The following is an 18,005-nucleotide window of genomic DNA, read 5'->3' as shown; positions in this document are numbered from 1 at the left end:
GTAGACACTGCACGTACGCTATTATTAGTCCAACCACATGTTGCAAGGTATCATCGCTACAGCAACCATGTCAATTCTGTTGTGCAGTTAATGATAAATTCTTGTTTTGCTATACTCTTGGGCCGGCAAGGAACAAAGGTACACCGAAATGATCTACTGATGACGTGAAAGTCGTGGGCAATTGTGGGTGTCGTATTGAGATACGTGAGTTCACTCAAGGTGAACGATTCCGTAGTACAGTACGATGTAGTCATGCTAGTGTGGATACGGTACCAGTAACATGATGAAATACAACGGGTTTAGTTCATGTATTTTGTCCACTCCAAAGCGAAGACTTTGAAGCGCAAAGTGATGAGATCACTGTTAAAACAATGGGAGATGTCGAGCAGTGCACATCTCCTATTGCTTCTATACACCACTACAGTAGCCTGTCTACCATGACGAAAAGAGCCGAAGACTTCGAATATATAACTGATAATCACACTCTTTCGGTGACGTTAAAATCTTCGCACTGTCATTAGATTGAAATGTATTAAAAGAGGTTCGTAGTCCTATCTCGATATAACAAACGTTCATTCTTTTTAACAACTAAACACTAAAGTAAATACACAAACTAAGTGATATCAAAGTCAACATCCAGTAACATTTATTTGTACAGTTGGTATTTAGTATGCTGCAATATCATCATCATCATCATCATAACCCCCGTGTATTGTTCGCTCGAAGGAGGAGTCCATCTCTTGACGCACTCCAACTCTCTCTGCTACATGGCCACTCTTGGTCATGTGTGGCCCAGGTGTTTAACTACATTCTGCAATACTAGAGTAGTTTGGTATGGCAGAATTGCTAGCATATAGTGCTGAGAGAATGTACGATACCTTTAACGAGAGTGCGTTCTTTGTGAAGAGAGTAGAAAGAATGTGATACTAGTACTTTATTTCAAGTACTCGTGAGTCTCTGGGCAACAAAGACATTGCGTGAAGTAAAGGGTCAGGGGTGACCACATGATGTTTGTCCAATCAAGACAGCTGATACATGTAACCAAAGAGATAGTATGCTGTCCATGACATGCAATTGTGAGGAATGTTTCAGAACAAACATTAATTTGTTATTCTCTGCTAAAAAAACACAACCGTGGTAAAAATAACTTTTAAAGTCAGTAAACAATACGCCATGCTTTTCGTGACAATAACGACACAAGAATTTTAACAATTCATCAAAATATGGCTGATGACACGCAACAGGAGCGAAGGGGACAAGGTAAGGACTGTCTTATAAACAAAGGAGTTTTCCTTTATCACATGCAGGCTTTTACTAAGTTGCAGCGTTACAAATCGAGACTACCAGGTAAAGTCGGTTTACATAAAGCTATCTATGACGTATCTTTCTTTCCTCTGACAACGTTCTGCTGCTAACAGTTGTCACAGACGAATTTGGTATAGAAAAAATTAAAAACGATTATCATTGTATTAACTGTTCAATATGACAAAAGATCGTTATAAGATCGGACGTTAAACCGTCCAATTCAAGTCAAAGCGTTATTTCTCTAAAGTCTTTGGTGAATTTGGGAGGTACAGCCCGTCCATTGGTCAGCTGTCATCCTGGCTTCCCTCTGCCCCTTCCTGTGACGAGCCCCTCCCCGGCCGGCGGACGTAGTTTCTCCTACAGGGGGAAGGGAAACAGGTGTCTCAATGGTCTGTGTTTCTGTTGGGTTCCGTTTGCTGTGCTTTACAGATACTGACTATCACTCCGAAAGCAAGTTTGCAATTGATAGAAACGATAATGAACAACTCAATTTCTGCGTAAACGCCGTAAAGAAAGCCAGAAATATCGATGCAACAGTCAACATGGTCTTGGAGATGTGATCTTGCACCACGACAATGCATGCATGAATTTCCGACTGAATGTTCAGTACTTACAACAAATCATTCGCCCTCTGAAGCTCTTCAATCTTCTGTTCCGTGGCCGCCATCCACTCCGCGTACTTTTCACTGAACTGTGTCTTCAGCTACAATAGTAAACATGAAGATAAACGTCAAAATCGACGTGTCACGGTTGATTTTTGACAACCACTCACAAGCGATCTCTACCGGTTCATAACAAAACTGCAGGTACGTACCTTCAGCTGATACTGTTCCTCCATCTCGCACCAGTGAGCCTCCTTCACGCTGAGTTGATCGTACAGCGCCTCTATCTTCTCTTCTGTTATCAACAGCCGTGCCCTCAGCTCCATATTCTGGTCGTTCAGTTCCCTGTTGAGTGTTTCTTCTTCTCTTAGCTTTTTCCTGAGTGTTTCTAGCTCTTTTTCGTGATCGCAGGGAGGTACCTATCCAGAATGGAAAATAAAAGATTTCTCTTTTATTTCTGGATATTCCAACAGTGATAACTTGATTGTTAAGTCATGCAAAATGGTTTCTATTTGTTCCACGTAGAGCCAACATTTGACGCTAGCACTTTGCACTGCACAACTTTTACACGTTCGTTGAAAAAATACTGCAGTAAACATCTTAACAAAAACGCAAAGAAATACCATATATAGTACGTTGGCACGGACACGTTAAAAGTACTAATTTACCTGTTTTCCCTGATTTTCCTTCCGTAGACGGTCCATATCGGCTTGATGGTCCAGTTTGAGTTTCTCTAACTGCCTGTTAAGCTCGGCGACCTCCCTGTCTCTTTCTGCAGCGCTGCTATCTAACTTCTGCTGCAGCTCTGCAAGCCTTCCGTCATCGGCTGGCTTCGCTGGTCTTGCACTGCATTGGGTTCACAGGAAATAAACATTCTGGTACCGCTACGAAATGCGTCGTACTCTTATATGTTATCATGCCTTTCTCCAGTCCATAGAAAAGGGAGCATATTGGACTTTGTGTGGAAATCATCATTGTTGAATATCAATCTTAACGTTAGTATTTTAGGCTCATTGCTAACAGCAGTTTTTCGAGAAACATGCACATGTCGTCCAAGCTAATATCAATCATAGCATACCAAAGAAACAGGCACTCACAACTTTACAACGAGCTTTCCGGGTCCTGTGTTATATATAACACGATGTAAGGTTACCTGAATGGGTCTGCGACACTGAGGACCTCTCGCTCTCGTTTCAGTATAGTTGTGTTCTTGGCCTTCCTCAGTTCGTCCAGTCTCTTCTTTAGTGTAACGACTTCCTCTTCTAACTACGAAGGGAGAAGAATAATCAAATGAAGAGCTTCATATATGTAACGTTAAGTGGGTTAACTCTGGGTGGTGTGGAAACTGGAAAGTTTCGTCAACAGCAACGACTTGAAAATATTATGCTACCGAGATAGAAATAGAATATCAGACTCAAGAGTGGGGATACAACGGTAACGGGAAAGTCATAGGATTTGGTATCATGACACTGCACTTTATCCTATACAGTCCCCACCGATATATCTGTGGGAATGATGTTATTCGAGAGAAAGAAAACACAACCTCAGAAATATAAGAAAACATAATGTTACCTCTTTTACTCTGTTCTTCAGGAATGCGCCATTCGTTCTTGCCTCTGAAGCCCTTTCCCCAGACGGGCTACCGGAATTTTTTGTTCCCTTCTTGACCGCTGTCTTGGTCGCCATCTTGGACTTCTTTCCGCCTTGTAAGATTTATATAAGAAGGTAGCTCTCAAAGACGTAAGACTAGTCTCCTGGTATCCCCACGTAGTTTTAAGTTTCTAGAACACTCAATTCACCCAGAAAGGGTCGCTAAGTTAGTTGCGACATAAACCAAGTATAGGTCTCCTAGCTTTTCGCTCCCGAGTTGCAGCGTAGCGTTTTGACACCTGTTGCTTCGGTGAATACAGGTGCAGACACGGGATTTCGAGAAGCTGCTCCCTTGAGTCTTGTGGCTGTGGTATTCCCAATCTTTAGCACAAGGTCTGCAGCAGTGCCGTTTCTGATCTTACTTCAAGGTTTTTAAGCTGAAACAGGATAACTATTCCACAGTCTGGTCTTCTCGGCTTGGTTGCACCTGGTGAAGTTTGTTTATCTAATAGGGTAAAGGTTAACGGAGAGGATTGTGGGACGAAACTGAAGAAAAAGCTCATTTGAAGTGCGCTCCAGCTGCATGCCCAAAGTCAACTGGCGCGAAAAAAAGGCACAGACAACAAATTGACGACGATACTCTTTATATGAATCCTGCACTGGTTTCTAGCGATATAACGTTAACGTTAATAAGAAAAATATGGTTCCGTGCATTTATGCTCCCCTGAAAAAAAAAGTTAACAAACTCACAAATGTTTTCAATACACCAAAAAGGATTAGAAACTAGTTAGACACATACAATGTTTTCCAATTGAGGTTTGTTTAAGTATCAGACATGTAACACAGAGCGTTTCAGTCGCCAAGGATAAAGTCCGTCCCAATCTTTGCGTGACCGTAAAATGTAATCACCGTTAGACCTTTCGTTACCAAAAGGCCTCCAAATGCCACGCGGCATCGCGCCTGTATCCGCCTTTCACCATGATAGAAGTCGCGTCAAAGACTAACATTGTCGTTTGTATTGTTATGGATACTTCTTGGGGCATGAAAACCGAAAAAAATGAACGTCATTCAAGATTAACGCATATTAATGAAATCCAAACGATTTTCTTTGTTTATTTGTTGTCTGGGTATAACCTGCACACACCTTATCATTCTTTACGGTGCCAATGTAACATAGCAAGTAACAGAACATCAGATAGATATCAATTCTTCCATCAATTCTCGCGATATGATAAATCCTGGGTTTTCAAAGAGTTGCGACGATGGCATCACGCAACTCTTGAATAATTAAAGAAATGTAGTCAGTGTCCGTTGAATTATTTAACTCGACGCGCCCATACTTTATAGTCACCATCCGAACCAAACGAGCATGTCGTGATAAAAAGCTCATTGACCTCGAGAAAGGGAGTGATTGATCATGTTATGGCGATAGTTAATTTGTTAACTTGGCAACGCCATTAGTTAGGGCCATAAAAGAGTGCGCTCCTGAGATTTTGCAGGTAACGTAATATTTTGAGTGGAACTGGAGCGGGCATCCTCTTGGACTGAGAGATCAAAGAAGCCGCCAGCACAGGGCAATTAGTTTAGAATTTAAGTGCCACACACAGAAGAAATAAGCCGCTTAGCGTCAAAGTTAAGAGCTTTTGGAACAGATTGTTTGACAGGTGGTTTGTGTTGTCATAGCAACAACAACATCCGGCAATAGACGCGCAAGGGATAGTGGGTAAATTCCAAAATGGCGTCGAAACTGAAGAAACTGAGCAAGATTTCTCTCCACTTTTCTCACAACAATCAAAGTTTTGTGAGTCATCGGCTGCTTCTGTGACGGTTTGGTAAGGCCTCTGACAAGTGCACATGTTCATCGAAGTCGGGATAAACGTTGGTGCGTGATGAGGGCTTAGATTCGGAGGTGAGCTAGTTTCTTTTTTTTACGTGCATGACGTTAATCGGATAACGTTCCATTAGCAGTCAGGGATGATGTTGAAGTGAAAAGCGTCCATTCAGAGGTGTTGTTGTTTCGGTGCTCTTGGCTCTTGAATGGCAGCTGGGTGGATGAAGTGGTGATCGAGCTATAGAGGGATTGTTCACAGAAGGATGACGTACACGCACACATACACGTCCATCTGCTCTTTTATTTTTTGAATTTTTGAAGCATTTTTGAAAATCACCTCATTTCCTCCTTTTACACACAAATGTGCTGGTCCAAATGTGAAGTTCTATTCTTGTATCAAAGGCGGCTTTTAGCCTCTTTTAACAAGTGTTAACGCCAATTCACAAAGAAACGCAAATAGCAAAGGTGATTTGGTAGATTATAATGCATATTGAAGTTCCCAGAAACCCGTGTGTCAAGTTGTGTGGAACAATTGAAAAGCATTGTCATCAAATATTATATTAAAGTGGTTTCGTCTTCATTGGATGTAGCTTTAAACAGTACTTGGTGTAACTGTTAGAATATGCAGGGCTTCTGTGTGTATTCTAGGCTTCTATGCATCAGACACTGATGCCTGTGAACGATTGATTGATTGATTTGCCACATGTACCTAAAATTGTTGTGTCGTGTTTGTCAATGAACTTTTATCAATCAGGTGACCTATAAATGTCAATTTCCAAAATGGTGTATTTTGAGACATGTACTGATGACTATGTCATTAGTATAAATCTAATAGACACAGTTAATATCTTAATTCATGTACTTTTGTGGTGATTTTATTTTGGTAGCAGGGACCAGGAGGTTTTCGCTGTGTTTTAAGCTTGCGGTTGAAACAATTCTGTAGTGCACAGTCACACAAGGGAGAAGTACATGTATTCATTGTGTCATGAATTTGTGGTAGAACGACCAGCACAAAAATTTCATGATTTATAGTTTGAAAATTTCTTTGTTATTAACTCGTAAATGACCAGCTCTTAAGCCTTAGTTATATTCAGTAAAAATAGTAAATAGTAAGAGACTGTTATCCTTGGAGGACCACCAAAGGTGGAGGACTTTTGTTGAACATTGTGCTGCCCCAATGGCTGACTACCTAAATGATAACAATAATGATGACTGAAACTGAAACTGTTGCTTTATCATTCGCCAGCAGTTGACTTCATTATGGCTGACTCCAGAGGAAGTGGACAGATGACCACCCACAACAGTGACCAGCTGCTGGACATGTTACGTCAGGAGGTCATCAGTCAAGGCAGTGACCGACCTGGTCACAGGGACAAGGGTGCAGTACAGGACAGCCTGAATACATACAGGTACATAGCAGATCAATGTATTAACACTATGGCTATTGACAGGAACGTCCTGTCAATAGTACCACAAAGAGTCTTATTGACAATAATTGTACAGTAATGATTTTTGTTTTGTTTTGATATTCATGTTTGGTGTTGAACAAACTGCAAACCTACTCTGGTAAATGGTAAAAATACTGCAGCTGTATTTTTACAAGAGTTCAAAGGAAGATTAGACTAGCTTCTACTCAGGGTGAATTATAACATAGTATTCATCATAGTATAGTATATGACCAAAAATGATAACATGGTTGTTACTGTGTTCATTATTCTGTGATGTCTCTACCGAAAGTTTCTATTTCTTGAATATCCTAATCCAGATAACATTTATTTCATTCAGGTCTGTTGACATAGACTCATCTTCAGACGATGACAGAGAGGAACGTTACACAGCGGAAAGTCCTGCCCAAAATCACCAACACTCAAGAGACAGCCCCCATCTTCCTTACCAACCAAAAGACTACAGCCACGGCAGAAATGTCTCATCAGAAAGTGACCGTTACAGCATGTCTACGACACAACAGACGACGCGACCACAAAGAACGGGTCTGGGATCTGTTCAGCAAACGATCCGACAGCTTGACAATTCTGACGACGAAGATGATGATGTGAGAGACAGTCTAGAGGAGGAGGAGGATGATCTAGCTGAAGAGGAAAATTATCAACAGCAGCTGAAGGAACGTCTGAAGCAAGAGCAGGAACAATTGCAATCAGATGACAGTCTAGAAGACGGGGAGGGTAGTCCCTCAGATTCGCTTGACACCCCGGTACAACGTGGAGGAGGAAATAGTTCTGAACACTCTCCATCGACAACGCGGGGAAGTGATCGTTACGAGGACTTGGAGCGTGGTTCTCAAACTCCTGGTAAGGATCCGTATGCAAACCTGAGATACGATCCCAACTGGAAGGAGAGGGGCGCTCTGATTGTCAGTACGCCATACGTTCAGGAGGAATTGAAAGCCAGGACTAGAATGGTGGATTTTGAACAGGATTTCTTTCCTGCAGATTCTTTAGAGTCTGCGGACAAAAGCACGTTAAGGTTAGGAACGCCCCACCCCACTAGGGACTCTGACAACAGCAGAGAGGAGAGTCGGGAGTCAGAAGATTCACGGTACACTCTTCAGACAGAGAGTGGTACCAGGAGTGTCTCCAGAGGAAGTTCTGATGACAGAACGCCAGTGAGAGACCACAGAGGTGGAAAGCAGCGTTACTCTAGTCCCGAGGAGGAGGACCCAAGTGAGCGAGAGGAGATAAGGGGGTATCAGAGGGCTCTCAAAGTGGGCGAGCCGAGAGTTGTTCCTTACAACAAGCCGTTCCCATCTCCACCTCAGGCTCCGTATCCTCAACAGCCAAGTCCCAATGCCTACCACTGGCCACCAGTTGGGGGAGAGGAGGAGGAGTCAGGGTACCACAGCAAGAAGGATTCTGAACAAGTCAAGCAAAAGCACAGACCTGTAGGGCCGGTGGGTTATACAAGCCCGCGTGCTGTTGGTCCTGTTGTTCAGAAAGCACCAACGCCGGAAGATTTCAAACAGTCGAGTTCTCCAAACGATGAGTACTACACTTCTCCAGACATGACTGTCACAAATGTCATGACAAACCAAAGACCGGCAGTCGAAAAGCCGCCACTTCCCAGGCCGCCAAAGACTGAGAAACCGCCACCAAAATCCTTCATAGAACGGAACAAAGAAAACCTGAACAGACAGGAGGAAAAGAAAGGAGGGTCGTATGCCAGACGGTATGCACAGAAGAAAGCGCTACACGAACAGCCTCCCTCTCCTAGAAGAAAGAAGGAGGGAAAGAAGGAAGTTTCAGAACCCAACCAAGACGATGTGGACGATTTTTCTAACATGACAGCAGAAGAGGTGTGGCAGCTTAAGCAAGAGAGGTTGAGACAAGCGAAGGAGGCAAAAAGTGGTGCAAAGAGCGGTAAGAAATCCAAATCTCAGAAGAACGCAAGGACTGATGCCTCGCCTCCCAGCAAAGCATCAAGCGCCAGCTCAACCGCATCTAAAAATTCACAGGAAAGTATGGAGCTACGGTCCATCTCACAGACCACCACTCAGGTGGACGCTCCATCTGTCAGAGTGCAAGGTGCACCACAGTACTCCCCTCAAGGTGCAGGCTACCAATCACAGGCTTTACCTCCACAGATGAACCAATCGCAGCAAGGCTTGTATCCTGAAGGTTTTCAGACATCCCCTCATGCATATCAACCTATGCAGCAACCAATGTATGCCTTTCCAAGCCCGCAGGCACCCATAAACGTGAACATCAATCTCAGCATCGACGAACACAGTCCAAAGCAGGGGCAGGCGGGGAACCGAGTTAGCCCCAGAGTCACAGTAGATGCACAAGGCAGGCAGGAAGAGTATCAGGATTTTCCTGACACAAAGCATCATTCTCCAGGTAGACACAGACAAGATGACTCACCACTTAGACATAAACAGAGGGAAGGTCGTCATAATCAGGAGTTAACCTACAACAGTACCCATGGGCCAGCAGAAGAGATGGGAGGCTATGGCCCTAGATCTCCCGAGTCCCACAGGTCTCACCCTCAAACAAGGCCCAGGCAAATCAGAAAAGAGACCGCTTACACGACTTTGTCTGACCCTACAGACAAGGCTATACGGCCGTACAGAACGGAGCGGACTTTTTCAAAACCTGTTGAAGTTAAAGAGGGTTATGACTATCAACCAGAGCCTGTGCAGGGGTCGTATGCACAGATTCACCAAGCTGAGAGAAGGCTTGTGCAAGAAGAGCAACAACAGAGACAGAGGTCGCTACCTGGTAGTGGTGTAAGGGAGCCACACCAGGGGGCATACACTGACCACCAGGAAAGGCCTGACCACATGGAGCATTGGGCACAGAGGGGAGGGCAGCACGATGATCCTTTTAACAGTTCTCAAGAATACGAGGAAGGTCCGCACACTTACGCTGAGCTTCATGGAGCAAGGAGGGCTCAGGAGGCAGCCCAACACCATGAAAGTCCTCGTGGGCCACATAGTAAGGGGCAGCAACATCCTGGTGTTCAACATGGGCCACACTACAGGGCCCAGGGGCCACCTCAACATAGGGGGCCACCTGATAGGCCACACCACGCACCACAACATCATGGGCCACATTACGAGCCACAGGGGCCATACGAACATCATGGGCCAAACAATAGGCCACACGGCCCATCACAACATCATGGGCCACATGTCAGAACAATGCAAGGGCACCAAGCCCCTGAACATGGACCCCAACAACATGGACACCCTGCATGGCATGCAGACCCCAACCAACCCCCTCACCCCCACTTTCCCCCCTACCTGCGTAATGTTGGTAGGCGTTCCAGCGAGGGCGACATCGTGGACTTCTACCAGCAGGAGGGCGTGAGACGAGAGTCCTTCAGCCCTTACAGCAAGATCCCCCCAATAGGTCCTCAAGAAGAGAAGAAAACTGCCAAGAATACCATCAACCACGCAAACAAGCAAACTCTGAAGGCCAAGAGCAACTCGGAGGGTTACCTGGCGTCATATGCCAAAAGTAAGGCCATGGCAAAGAAGAAGCCAGCTACGTACAAGGCCTACACTGTGCAAGATTACAAGAACCTGAAGAAAGATATCAGACTAGGAGGGCTGGGGCCAGACCTGGAGAGAGTTCAAGACAAGGTAGGTTATTTGGTGACATATTTTGTATTTCATTGCAATTTTTAGATGTTGCACTCAAAATGTGCAATGGCACTCTTTGCAGCGATTTCCAACATAAAGGTTTCATTTATGATATTCTTCCCAATAACTTTTTCATGCACATCTAAACATTGGTGTTATTATTGTCCTGTGACACTGAGGATTCAACCTACTGTAGTGGCTTCTTTATAAGTAGCCATCTTGGCATGGCTGTATTTCTTTTCTGTTGCTCTAATCATCTAATTCTAAGGCTTTGAATTGATTCAAAAGATTTGTTCCATACCTGGTGATAATCAGGCTATGTCTTTTAAGGTGGACAAGATTCGCCGACAGAAGGAGTATGCCAACTCCTTGAGAGAACAACACGCCAAACAGAAGACAGACTGGCAAAAGAAGAGAGACGGCCAGCCGCACTACCCACAAGAGGAGGAGGATGACTTCTACTCAAGGAGAGAAGTTGTAAGTCATTTTGTACAAACTTCTGTTTCTCAACTTGGTATGCATTTTTCTCAAGACGGCAAAAAATTTGGGATTCCCAAATCTCTGAACACCATTTACACTTTTTGAAAACTAAAAAGCCTTTGTTGGAAATATTATCTTATGACTTTCTGCTGTGCTTTTAGTTTGAGAAAAATGCGTACCGCTTTGCCGTTAAGGGTAGTAAAATGCATTAAAATGCATTCTTTGTAGATAGGCAAGAAAGCACTAATAACCAAAAGCACCTAGGTAGCAGAAAATTGCACGAGGCACCAGTGTCCCGATACTTAACATCCCTGCAACTCCCTTCCTTCAACCATAGAAACTCTAGATCTCCAAAAATCTCAATATGATCCTTGCATGTGTTGAATATCCAATTATGCAGCAGGAGGTGGAAGAAGAAGATGATGCCCAAAAAAGGAGAAAGAGAGTGAGTATTATGGGGTATATTCAAATATGGCTGCTAAGCCATACCCATCTACTCCTGCCATCTCATTAATATGCATGTAGACTAATCCTCTCATTCTGATTTCACTGCAGTTTTCTCATACTAAAAGCTCCAGGAGTGGTGCCTGCATAACCAGCTTATACCTAACAAGAATTAGAATAGACTAATCTGCTAGAGCTTATGCACATCATAAGCTCGACAATATACAATTTACATTCAGGGTACCGGTAGCAAAAATATTACCTATTTTTGTGTGCCTGTCAATAGTAAATACACGGTCATGACTTTTTTAATGGATTTTCTATTTCCGTCATAATGGTAGAACAAATGGCATACTCAAAGTTTTCTTGTTATCTAAGTGAACTGATTTTCATACCAACCTTTTAATAACTGGTCATTAAAATCTGGGTTGGGTGCAGTGATAATAATTTTCACTAGAGGGCTCTCCTCACATTAATCCCTACCATCAATGGTTTTGCTACCTCATTGAGTAACGACTCATCCTGCTTTTGTGTAGATAAGTGCTGTTGGACAGTGTGTAATGTAAGAACATTTCCAGGCCCTGCAGTATGCCAAGAGTGTGCCAAAGCCAAAGCCTGCGCCTCCACTGAAGACAGTCACAGTCCTGGAAACCCAACATCCTGACACCATCCCCTACCACCATCCACCACCGACGGAGAACCACCAACCAAACGTCCTGAAGATAGAACGCGCCGACCCACCGCAGCCTGCACCGAACCCGGTGCTGTCGGAAATCCAGAAGATGAGGATGAGACACGAAAAGGACAGAGCAAATGCAGAAGCTATCCGCCGAAACATGGGTTCAAAAGCACAAGGGGTTGTGGACTCTTAGAGATGTCAGTCAAAACTGAAGATGGAGGACTAAGTTGATGCATCTTTCCCAGTTTAACGTCCATTCCAAACTACCTTCTGTCAGTTCTGTATTACTACATTGAAAGATTTGGCCATACAAATTTACTTCCTTGTTTCTTAGACATTTCAAAGTAAAAGAGATAAAGATGATTGAAACGGAAAACTCGGAGCAAATCTTGAAATTATATGAAACATGAGGTACAGACTTCGCCCTCAGACTTTGTATTTCCTGTCTATAGCGTTATTCCATCAAGCAAATCCAAGACACAAAAAGTTGATGTCAGTCACCAAGAACTTGTTTTGAAAGATTGTGATGTCTCGAAAAAAAGTTTTTCTTGGTGTCAAGGAGTAATTTTTTTGGACCTACTTGTCTCAGGACCATGTTTGTGCCGCCCTACATTTCTGAACTTGCAGTCAGGAACCAAGGCTACTAAAAGTCATGCCACACCAGTCAGTCCGCACCTGGGCTTCAGTTGGCCACTTCCTTTGTGTGTTGGCAATAACACGCCCGCATGGCACATAATGTGCACAAAGTAAGTCATACCAACTAGAGCACCGTTGACCCAGCCCCAATCCAGGCAACAACCCCTTTCACGAAACATTTCCTGTGGCGAATGCTTTGTCCACATATCTTTTCTGTACTGTATGAATCCCCGCGATGTTGTGACACCAGTAAAACCTGGGGATCAACTGAGAAACAGACCATCAGGAATATATATGTCAAGGTCTATTGTGCCTTTTGCGTCTCCAACAACACACAAACAGTACACAGAGATGCTCCCCCACCAGGGATAGGGTATACAGGAGCGCCGAATGGCCCCTTCGTACATAAACCATGGTGTAAATATGTACAGGTGGATTAGTAATTGTTTGTGGGCACATTCCGAAGTTACTCAAGTACAGAGATGGTGCGAAAAATTAGGGACCATTCAGGCGAAATGTGATAGTTCAGGAAATAGTTTAAAACTATTATCTTAGAGCCTGTTCCATTGCTGTAGGTCTTGCATTGCGAATTCTGAATTGTAATGTAAAGTGTACAAAGTATACTAGAATGTGCAATGAAAAAAGTGGGATAATTCTAACACTATAATGATGCAATGATGTAATTGTTCGTACTTCCAATTCTATCAAATTGTCTATGTACAGTTTTTTTGTTTGTGAATTTGTTAGTGACTTCTCACCATTCTGTGACGTGTGTTTAAAGCGTAAACAAATGGCTTATAGATGTATATAGCGGCCAGTCCCTATATCATTGTCCTATCAACAAAGAACAGGTGCGAGCATGTTGTGCAATTTACAAGGCAAACACCCCCAATAACTGTAAACCACCGTTTAATGGAAATTGCTGAACATACACACCTGTTCACCCACCTGCTGACCACCAGGAGCTTTCATTTACAGCTTTATTATCCTGTAGTTCCTGTGTTGTTTCGGAGTATGAAGGGGGCGAGGGGGGTGAACGTTGTGTCAAGATTTGGATGTTGTCAAAAGAGCCACTTTTGGATGGAGCATATGGATGACACTGTTTTATTTAAGGGTAGAAATAGGTGTATTTCTTTATTGTCTTGACGAAAACTTTATTGTTCATGCAATTCATGTCTTGACTGTTGTGCCACAATTTGTGAAAGTCACATCAAATGTATTGATATAGAATATAGTATGTGTACAGAATCTGTTTAAATGTATAGAATGTATAGGTTGAAAATTGAACTCATCATAAAAATATCATATGTATATTAATGATCAATCAGGACTGTTCCAGTAAAGGAACAAATGGGGGAGGACAGGATGTAAATAAAAAAAATGGACCTTGATGCAAATCTTCAACCTCTCAGATAACAAAACCCATTAATCATCAATTTTTTCTTGGTTAAGTGCCCTCTCAGCCCACCGTTGTTTCCTTTCCCGAAACAGTCCGTTGTTGTTCAAGATTCAAGAGAGCTGTTTTGATCTGTATACGATTTCTGATGCTCAAAGGCACTTAAAATCCTATATGTCTAAAGGCGATGTCCGGTTTCCGGACAAAGCCATTGAATATATGAACTGCAGGTGTGAAACTTGTATGGACTTCCGGCATTGGTCTTTTGACAGCCGTAAAGTCGGGATATCTACAATTGATGTGTTTGTGTTTGGTAAGTCACACAGGTGTTCACACAGGTAATAAATCAAACAGGTGAGACTGACACATTGATTACCCACGGCCTACTGAAGTCTTAACTTGGGTGTCGCTCTTTTGATAGCGAGAGAGCTGTGTATTGTGCGAATTGTGCCCTTTGTAACGTACCAACCGACAAATGACTAGTTTTTATGGTTCATGGCCAAAGCAACAACATAGATGATATATCGTTGGTAAAGCAACCTATTGAGATGTCTTGAATGCCCCCAAGTGGAAGTTTTATCTTCAAAGACACTGAAAGCACTGTCTTCTTAACAGACTGTAGTGTGTGGAGAATGCTAAGTTGGAAATGGGCTTCGTTTAAATCTGCCATTTACCGTACTTGCTGACAGCACGTTTTTCTTGCAGCTTTAGAAAGGGCAAAATTCCAAAATTTCTTCTGTTTACCATTTTTCTTAAACATTTGAGTCTGGACGACAAAGCAATCTTGATTTTGATCAAAGTGAAACTGTAGAAAATAACCTGACTGCTATTTTAAAACTCAGGTCTTTTGTTGTAACGTTAGCAATAAACTGCAATAAAATGGCTGTGTTTGCAGAAGAAAAGCTGAGCTTGCAAAGCTGTCAAGCCCATAAAAATTTACTCACTGGTATAAACTTGGGATGTTATAGGGGTATGAACATGTAGCTTATTGGTTTTACCACATGGGATGCATAATTTTCTGCTTAATGATCTTTTGTTCAGACGGTGGCAAATGTTTGACATCAAGCAATGCTCTTGTCAAAGTGTCAGAAAGGCAACAAAATTTCTTCCACATCGTGTTTTCACTTGGGAACATATACACCTGGATAGGTTTATTGTTGAATCAAACTGTTTGATCTTTTCATCAAATATGCGAGTCATAAGGTGAGATATTAACCCATAGATGTAGTTGGGCTCTAGGCCACATCAATTTGCCTCCTTGGTTCTCGGTATGTTTTAAGTGATAAAGATAACAATAGTTCAAGATGAAAACAGGGCTGGGAAGATTCCCTGAAACAGGTTGTATAAAGGTGCAGACTTTCAAACTGTTTGTAAATTATTTTTAAATTACATATGAGAACCATCAAATTGAACTGGTGTGACTTTTACACGACACTGTGTTCTAGTCACTGGCAAATGTCACTGGCAAGTTGTGCAGTTTTCAACGACAAATAACATTCCATTTAAAAGGACCTTCTTGCAAACAACACGTACTCACTAATTACTATCAACAAGCAGGTTAAGATGGCTTATATAACCTCCTCAGGTAGAACAATAGCCTGTGGACACCTGGGGGGCCTGTAGATTACCATGCAGATCACAGCAAATTGGCTGTTTGATCAGGCTCAGTGCCAAAATCTTATTCTTGAGTCTGTGTTAAGAAAACGGGGGAAGTTGAATCCGAAGGCAAATTGGCATAGGGGGGAAACCATTTTGTGTACTGAAATACAGTATGTGTATTTTGGAGGGAGGGTGGAGAAGGGTGGGTGCATTGTTTTACCCTCTGAGGTGGTAATGATAATGATGGATTTTTCTGACCTAGCCTCCCTTAATTCTTATAAATGCCTATGGAGATAGCTATTTACCATAAGTTGTTATTTCTAACTATAAGTTCACTTTCAGGGAATACAAAGAATTCTTTTTTTTTTCCTTTCCTTTGTGCCCATCTAGTGAGATGGTTTAGCCTTATGCACCAGGAGGCAAAGTAATTAATGCACTTCTCGTTGTTCCTGTTCCTCAATTCTATCCCCTTAATTTTCAAGTGATTTGACTGATTTTCATAGCCTTTAGGCAAATACATGTATCTGACATCCTCCAATCCAAAAGGAGAAGAAGATATTGGACGTAACGTTTCAACTTCAACCTTTTTGTCCCATGTTTCTTCTTAGTATCTCAGTTTCTGTACACGTCAGCACTTTTCATAGTCTTGAAAAGGAGCGAAACAAAAACTATTGGAAGAGGATGTACTCAGCGCACAGTAACAGCTACGTAAACTGTGTCCCATGCTCCAATTGTAATTTGAATTTAATTCACAATAACAAACATGCTGTTGCAGCTTTAAGAGCTAATCTTCCACTGCGCTTGTTTTCCTACACCATATGTACAAATAGGGCACCACAAAGGCGTCAAACAAGGACTTCGCCAGAGAAGGTACATGTGGTTTTACGCGTGCTTCATGGCGCGTGTTCGTGAGAATGGCACGTTGCTCAGATGAAAAGAGGAATTTTTTTCCAATATTTGTTCAAAACCTAATTCAAATCTAATTTTTCTCCATTGGATAAACAATTGCATAGATGTTAAAGGTGGTCTACTTGTATTGATAACGTTATAGTTTTTTCCTTTTATATACAATGTTGGTTCTCCATTGAGGTGCTATATCATGTTCAACTACACGTGCCCTACATTATTTGTTATTTGACTTTTTCAAACACACCATTACTAGCAGCCAGAGAACTAGTCAGTCTTGTATCAAATTAAATTAAAACATAAGAATGGATGTCTTGCCCACTGTCTATAAACCTTTAGCCCATTCAAGCAAACTTTCCACTTTTTCTTTCAAGTGCAAAAAAAGGGGAGCACAGCTTCAAGTTCAAGACCCTCTAGTTGAAAGTACATGTATTTATTGACACATCCTGGACCTTATAGTTTTCAGCTGAGTCTACAGCACAAACTCTGCTTGATGACAGTTTGATCTTAAATACAAGAAGCGCTGTTTAAAGATCTTTAAAGGTACAGTAGAAACATCATATTTTCTCCCTTTTCCTTCTTCAATGTATTACTGTTGAAGAATCACCAGAAATATTTTGTTCAGTGAGTGGTTAGTACAAGCACTTAGAAAATAGTTTGTGTGGTTATAACATTGTAAATGATTGTTACCTTGTCTAGCCTACATAAAATGACAAAAGTATGGAACAAGATCCTAATGACCCCAATCATTCTCCTTTTTCCCCTACCCCACCGAGATGTTTGATGTCATAATACTCTCTATTGTATGATATGAAAAGATTCTCTTTCGGTGAGCCATTACCATTCAGAGCGAGTAAAAATTAGACCTAGTCACAGTATTTTCTGTACACAGACACCTGTATGTTAATACCGCTCCTGTTTATTTTGACTTATCATTGTGACCTTTGAGCAAAAAACAGCAAACAGCCAAGACTATCATGTAAACGAATCGATATTGTCACTGGGTGACAGGAAACGGACCTTGAAACAGGATGGCGAGCAAATAACGTTCACATTTATTATCATTTCCCTTTGTGTTTATCAAACTCTGGTTCAGATGCCCAAGTGGTGATGTCAACGTGTTTACACAAAATGTGATTTAAGTAAACAAAAACAATGCAAGCTGCAGGAGGTACACCAGACCATCCTGATAAAGATCCAGAAGATCAATTCCTATCAGATAAAGTTGATGGCTTAATGGTAGCATGCTATCTTCTGGGAGGAGACACTTTTGTGTGGTCCTTTGGAGCAGGGTAGTCTTACAAAACAGGACAAAACAAAACAACTCCCGGGAGGACAACAGATATGAGGCATTGTGATAGTGGATGGTCCTGTAGGGGTGCTCTAGAATAAAAATCAAAGCAGGGCTGGGGGCAAGACAACAGAAAAAGAATTAA

General features: G+C 42.2%; 2 protein-coding genes across 5 annotated transcripts; one reads left to right on the top strand and one right to left on the bottom strand.

The window, feature by feature from the left end:
• Positions 1 to 623: 623 nt before the first annotated feature.
• Positions 624 to 4,018, bottom strand: LOC136432653 (tropomyosin alpha-1 chain-like). Its single transcript, XM_066424091.1, has 6 exons — positions 3,480 to 4,018; positions 3,061 to 3,173; positions 2,576 to 2,753; positions 2,120 to 2,326; positions 1,920 to 2,008; positions 624 to 1,662 (listed from the first exon to the last, which is right to left on the bottom strand). Exons 1-6 carry the CDS (start codon positions 3,591 to 3,593, stop codon positions 1,590 to 1,592), a joined length of 774 nt encoding a protein of 257 aa, XP_066280188.1. The 5' UTR covers positions 3,594 to 4,018; the 3' UTR covers positions 624 to 1,589.
• Positions 4,019 to 5,201: 1,183 nt separating this feature from the next.
• Positions 5,202 to 14,439, top strand: LOC136432652 (mediator of RNA polymerase II transcription subunit 12-like). Of its 4 annotated transcripts, none has more exons than XM_066424088.1 (6): positions 5,203 to 5,406; positions 6,578 to 6,737; positions 7,114 to 10,429; positions 10,745 to 10,906; positions 11,310 to 11,354; positions 11,932 to 14,439. In XM_066424088.1, the coding sequence occupies exons 2-6, from the start codon at positions 6,589 to 6,591 to the stop codon at positions 12,223 to 12,225; spliced, it is 3,966 nt and encodes a 1,321-aa protein (XP_066280185.1). In that variant the 5' UTR covers positions 5,203 to 5,406; positions 6,578 to 6,588; the 3' UTR covers positions 12,226 to 14,439. The 4 variants fall into 4 exon arrangements, with proteins under 4 accessions (XP_066280187.1, XP_066280185.1, XP_066280184.1 ...); XM_066424087.1 differs by having other exon boundaries at positions 6,575 to 6,737; XM_066424089.1 differs by having other exon boundaries at positions 5,204 to 5,406; positions 6,575 to 6,737; positions 10,760 to 10,906.
• The last annotated feature ends 3,566 nt before the right edge of the window (positions 14,440 to 18,005 follow it).

Source organism: Branchiostoma lanceolatum, chromosome 4 (assembly GCF_035083965.1).
Source record: "Branchiostoma lanceolatum isolate klBraLanc5 chromosome 4, klBraLanc5.hap2, whole genome shotgun sequence".
Classification (NCBI taxonomy): domain Eukaryota; kingdom Metazoa; phylum Chordata; class Leptocardii; order Amphioxiformes; family Branchiostomatidae; genus Branchiostoma; species Branchiostoma lanceolatum.
This window is presented reverse-complemented; position numbering and strand designations above follow the sequence as displayed.